The sequence below is a fragment of the Lagopus leucura genome, unplaced genomic scaffold (assembly GCF_019238085.1).
Source record: "Lagopus leucura isolate 7727_CA_CO unplaced genomic scaffold, USGS_WTPT01 Super-Scaffold_100159, whole genome shotgun sequence".
Lineage (NCBI taxonomy): Eukaryota > Metazoa > Chordata > Aves > Galliformes > Phasianidae > Lagopus > Lagopus leucura.
Genome location: NW_024962335.1, coordinates 15,736,511 through 15,742,510, shown reverse-complemented (window position 1 = coordinate 15,742,510; position 6,000 = coordinate 15,736,511). Strand labels below are relative to the sequence as shown.

At 40.3% G+C, this 6,000-nt stretch overlaps 1 protein-coding gene across 1 annotated transcript in view; it reads left to right on the top strand.

The window, feature by feature from the left end:
* The first annotated feature begins 1,091 nt into the window (after positions 1-1,091).
* Positions 1,092-6,000, top strand: part of RFX4 (regulatory factor X4) — a 75,998-nt gene continuing 71,089 nt past the window's right edge. Inside the window, exons 1-2 of the mRNA XM_042889947.1 lie at positions 1,092-1,131; positions 3,119-3,205. Of these exons, the coding sequence (XP_042745881.1) occupies positions 1,092-1,131; positions 3,119-3,205 (127 nt within the window). The remainder of the gene's footprint in view (positions 1,132-3,118; positions 3,206-6,000) is intronic.

Genomic DNA, 6,000 nt, shown 5'->3' with positions numbered 1-6,000 from the left:
ACATGGACTGACAATCAGCCTTGGCAGTGTGTAATGAAAACTCAGTCAAGAGACAGCAAGGGTTAGCTGTGGGTGCCTCCTTCTGACTCTGCAGCTGGGTTGTGCTCCAAGGCAGTGCGAACAGAGCTCTGCCCAGTGAGTTCAATATGCTGCGGCAGGATCTAATGTTATTAGCTCTGAAACAATTTCTTTAAGACAGACTTAGTTTTGGCTTTTCTTATTTTTTGTTTGCTTTGTCTTTCTCTTTCCTTTTTTTTTTTTTTTTTAATGGCAGGTTTATGGTGGATCTATCAGGTCTCAGTGGAAGTGTTTTCAAATTCTGCAAAGCTGGTTGTATTTTCTTTTAATGCCTGCAGGCACTGTTATCAATATTGGCAGTTAAAAGCTTTGTGAAAACTTTTATCCTTATACAAGCAGTAAAAACATTTATTAAGTGAAGGAATTTCTTAGAACACTTATTTACTTATATTTACAGCTCTTGGTTTATGAGATAATGCAGCCTTTAAACAGTTAGTTGGTGTTGTCACATTTTGTCATCTGCCAAATAATTTGACAAATTTGCCATAAACTCCCTGACATTTTCACTTAAAAGAGTTCGTTTTCTTCATTCTTTCCTGCCAGACAGGTCATGTATCTTTTCAGGCCTGAAGAATTTCTATCAGCTATTTAAATGCAAGGCCACAAAGACAAAGCCAGACTCAAGCTGCAACGAGCTGAACCGGCGTGATTCAGGACCAAAGTAGTTGCAGCACATAATTAAACAGTAACTGTGCCCTATTCCAGAGATGTTAGAGCTTGCAGTGTAAATTTCCTTACTGATGAAAAGGGCTTTAAATGCAGTTATCAGGATGGTGATGAGAAAATTACTCTAAACAACACCCAAAAACTTTGTTTTTGCTACTTAGTGAATATGGCTAAAGATGGCTGCTGCCAGTTCCCTGCTGTCGAGGGAAGAGGATGAGTCCCAGCTTCCCAGCTCTCGGTGACGGCAGGAAAAGAAAGGGCAGAGCTGGGCATCGCTCTCCCCTTGGCGCTAATGGCAGCTGCCTTTGCTTGTGCTCCCTGCGGCTGGGCATGGAGCCAAGGGAATTATGTACGGCCATGGCTGTGCACTGAAAGGAGGAGGAGGAGGTAGAGTAACCTTTCCCAAGGCTTCTCGCACCTCTCTCTGGGGTCATCAGCAGAAAGTTTCTCTTTGCCTTGTAGCGAGGTGTGAAGAGCCCTCCTGGGCTCAATTTAGTAAAATGGGAGAGGAGAGGTGCTGTTAGCTCAGTGCTAGGGCAGTAAGGGCGGTCTGGCATGGAGCAGTCCTGTTGGCCCTGTGACAAGGGGTTGGTGGGCCCAGCTGAGCAGCAGGAGCAGTGAAAGCCTCAGCACTGGGTTCCCAGCAGGTTTTGGGGTCAACAGCCTCACTGCAGAGCTTTTCTTGGTAGAAGTTGCAGTGTCGGTAAAAGTGATTTTTATATGAGACCAGGAGTGCGATGGTAAGAAAAAAAAAAAAAAAAAAAAAAAATCCTGATAAATCCACGGAGTTATTTTAGCTGATTTTTGGCGAAGTCTGGGTATTTGCCACACCTCAAAGACTTAGCTGCAGTGAAGAGGCTGCGTAGTCACGAGGCACAGGGTGCTTTAATGGCATGATGTGCTCGTGCTGACAGCGGTGTGCTCCGCTGCAGGTGTGCGGGCAAACAAACAGGGCAGGGGAGGGCCTGGAGCTGCTGTGGCCTCTCTTGGGCTGCCCGGGCACTGGGAGTGTGCAGAACAGCAGTGCCTGCGCCTGGTGTCAGGGCCTGGAGCACTGCCCTGAGGAGTTCTCAGCGGGCCCTTTCTGCATTCCTGAAATGAAGCGTTACCAACTGCTGCCTTCTGTAAAACACACAGGCAGCTCTTGCTGGGCTCCTGCCTTCCCTTCGGGCCTGTTGCTGTGGCTTTCCCTGGCTGGCAGCTCCATGCAGGTAGCCTGGCGGCCTTGGGGGCGGCTTATGGAAAACACTCTGCATCCATTTCCATCCCTTTGAAGGTATTTCTGGCTCCAGCAATTTGCTGAAGGGAGGCCTGTTTCCCCTTATTTCTTGTGTATCCCTTTGCTCAGTGGGGAGGTTTCCTGTTGTAAGCTGTGGGGCTACCACAGCTTCCCACCTGCCCTTTGCTTTTCTTGCTTTGACCACAGTGAGTTCTGCCCTTGAAAAAATAGTCTTACAGAGGGATCAGTTTATCATGGTAGCATCCAGGAATTTGAAGCAAACACACTAGGACTTGTATTTTATGCTTTTGTCCAAGGAAGGTGTGACTTTTGCCCTGAAGATCTGTAACAGTAAATTCTGCTGAGCCTGGTGCATCCTCTAAAATCATCAGGGGGTGTATGTTATAACTTCCAGAAGGAGGAACAGCAGAGTCAAATTGATGTAATGCTGCACTTCATCTGACTGGGGGGAATAAATAGGAAGTAAGAAAAAAGGGAGGATGGGAGCAGCTGAGGACTTACAAAGGTTTCAGTAGCACAAGGGCTCCTGACTTGGTACCTTGGTCTCGTACCTGGAAATGATCTCGGTAGAGCCAAAGAATCCAGCAGCACAAAGGAGGTTGTAAGACTGGATTTCAGTGAGCACAGTTTGAGCCCCGCTGTAACAAAACTCCACAGGAATGATTTACATGTGCGAACCACCCTCACAAGAGCACTGGAAATGTTCAGGTACATAAGTCTGCCAGACAAAGACGTAGAAATCAATGCAGTTTGTGTGTTTCAGTTGCTCACGAGGCAGTAATTATTTTTTAATATATCAAGTGATGGGGAGGGGAGAGAAAATCCTAAAGACCTTTGTTGTATACACGGAAGTGTTTTGGCCTCTGTTGTTGTAAAAACAAAAACAAAACAAAAAACAAACACAGAAAACACACAAGAAAAAAATCCCAACTAAAAGAGCCGGCAAAAAGCAACAGCTGGGTGTGAAAGCTGAAAAGATTTTCTTGCTAAAGAACCTCCATCTGAGCTTGTTTTAACAGAAATGCTGCAGATGACCATCTGTTGGAAAACAGCGCTCTATTTAGTTTAATGTGTTGGAAGTTTATTTTCTATGCAAAGACAAACACCAAAAAGAGCAACTTTGTTGTTTTGCAGAGAGTTGGATTGAACGGTGTCTCAATGAAAGTGAAAACAAACGCTATTCCAATCACACCTCTCTGGGGAACGTTTCTAATGATGAAAGTAAGTAAATTTTCATGAATTCGGAGTGCATGTTAAAATGTCTAAGTGCTAATTTCCTTCTATTACATATATGTATCTCCTCATAGTATTTTTGGTACTCAGTAGTTTGAAGAGTTGGCTCTTTGACACATCCAAAAGTTTTATCAGTGTTTTTGCTGGAACACTGGTTACTTCCCATTATTTAAAAGAACTAATACCATCTATGAGTTAAAACATCCAGAAGAATTTGTGTGTCCCTGAATAGAGGTTGGGTGACCTCTAAAATGCACTGTTAGCAGTTGCTCATGACTAAAAGTATCTGTTTTGCTTTTCACTGGTGAACACCAGGCAGTTGAAATACAGGAAAAAAAAATTGTTGTTCAATACTGAGTCACACAAATAAATTCTTTAAGAAGTAAAAAATCGTCAGATTAAAAAAAATCATATATTGAATCATGGTATTGCTTCCCCTTAGTCATTGAGAGGAAACAATTATAAATGTAGGTAATTTCACACTAGCTATTTTTTCTCATTTCTCCTACTTAAAGTAATTTTAGCTCTTGATTTTTTTATTTTATTTTATTTTATTTTTTTAACAAGAGCAGGTAATTATAAGTACCTCCAAATACCTCAAAATAACCTTTTTTTTTTTTTCTATTTAAAATTGTAATACAAATTTTAATTTACCATCTTGTTTTTGTTTGATTTCTATTTTACTTACGTTGTGTGAAGAAAAATACTCTTAGGGTCATTTTTCATTTCTGTACTTCCAGCATTACTTGGTTACAAGATATTAATGCAAAATGAATTCTTCCATTCAGAAAGACACAATTTTGTATAGAATAAAGACATAAGTTTTGAAACTGAATTTTTAAATACATCTTAATGCTGATCATCCCTTTTTGCATTTATTTTTTTTCATTTTAAGAAAACTGCTCTTTGATATCACTGTAGAATTACATGCCTTGCAGCACAAAGCTTCAGCTGATCACAGAATTTTCTATGTTGGGGTCTTGCGCTTATTTGCCCAGGAGTCTCTTTTGAAGAGATATCTCTTCTGAGGAAGAAAGAAGGTGTTAGAAACATGACTCCCATACTAAGAACAGCAGAAGAGAATCCTCAAAGATAACATTTGACAGGTTTGGGTTTGGAGGTGTTCTGTTTTTATTTGACGAAATAAGAAATTAGCAAATGGTACTGAAAAAAATAAAACATATGGTTGTTAATTTGCATTTTATGACAACCTTTGTGCAACTTATTACATGCATTTTACTCTATCTGATGCTTCTAAGAACGTGACAGAAATAATCTGTAATGACTGAGATGTGACTTCTGATTCTTAACGGAGTCTGAATGCATGATTTGATTCTATTGACTTCAGTGGGCTTTTCCTTAGACTCACAGTATCAGAGTAATAAATTAATACCATTAGCTATATAACAAACAAACAAAAACCGAACCAACACAGTTTATTTTATGAGTTTCCTTCTATACTCTTTTTTTAGATTTGTTACTCTACATAGGTTGTAGCAAATCAGCAGTTTGTTATATGTGCTTATGGCTTGAATGTGTGCACAGAAAAACTTTCACGTCCCCAGAGTCAGTAGGTGAACCTACTGTCGTGATTAAGAGCAGGTATTTCACAGAGCAGCACTGAGGAGACAGGATGGTTGTTCATTCTGTCTTCTGGTGCTGGAATTAAGGGAAAAGTAATGAAAACACATGGCAGCAAATGTAAAACTGATAAATACGTAACTGAATGTATCCCACACTTTGTGTGCAGAATGCTTTGTCACAGTACATGATGGAAACTCAAATGAGAATGAAAGTGTTCATTTAATCCTGCTTGCTTTTTATAACCAGTTCATCCAGCTGTTTCCATTGCACAAATACTGACATTTTTGCAGTGTAGATCAGAGAATTAATTCACCTGAAAAGCCATCCTTGTTTTTGTGTGCACGAAAGAGAGGAGTAAGAGAAGAGGAGGAAAGAAAAATAAGCCATTTGTCTAGCAACAGGAAGACCAATAATCTGTGAAATCTAGAAAAAAGTAGATGTTTCTCCTTAGGAAGCATCATATCATATTATGTGGTCCTTCCTAGTCTTTGGGTTTTCCTAAAAGTGCCCAAGAAGTTTCCAAAGCATCGTGTCCATCTTTGTCCAGCCTCTGTCATACACTTTCAAGCAGCAGGAGACAACATATTTTGGGGAAACCTACATGACTTTTGAATTTCTCAGAATGGTGGTCAAGTTGCTGTGGTCAGCAGATCTCCTGTTTTTATCCACAGCCAAAATAAGGCATCATTCATCTTCCTCTTGATTTATTGGTGATGTTGAATTTGTTTGTTTTCCTAAATACATCAGGTAGTTTTTGGTTGGATGCTAGTAGAGCAAATGTGGCTTTGTTTTTCTTTTAATGTTTTTTTGGAGGGTGGATATGTGCATCCATTAAGGAAGACTGTGAAGATTTCCACTGATTTCTTACTCAGTATCAGCCTGCTTTTATGACTTATTTTTTCTTGCATGTTTTTACAGTTCATAGGGTTTTAGAACAAGTGATAGTTTCACTCTAACCGTTTCTACCATTGGAGCACATGACAGAACTGTACACTGGGCCACAGAAGTCCTTTACACTCTTTTATTTTCCTCCTGGTCTCCAGGTCTGTTGAACCTGTATGACGTTGTAAAGCAATGCTCACTGCTGTTTCTGAGTGCTTCTTACCCTCTTGGGACCTTTTATGTGTTTTCCCAAAACAAAGCATTTGCACTCTAATATAAAAACTATAGGATAATTTTACTTCAGTTTCCAGTTTTCT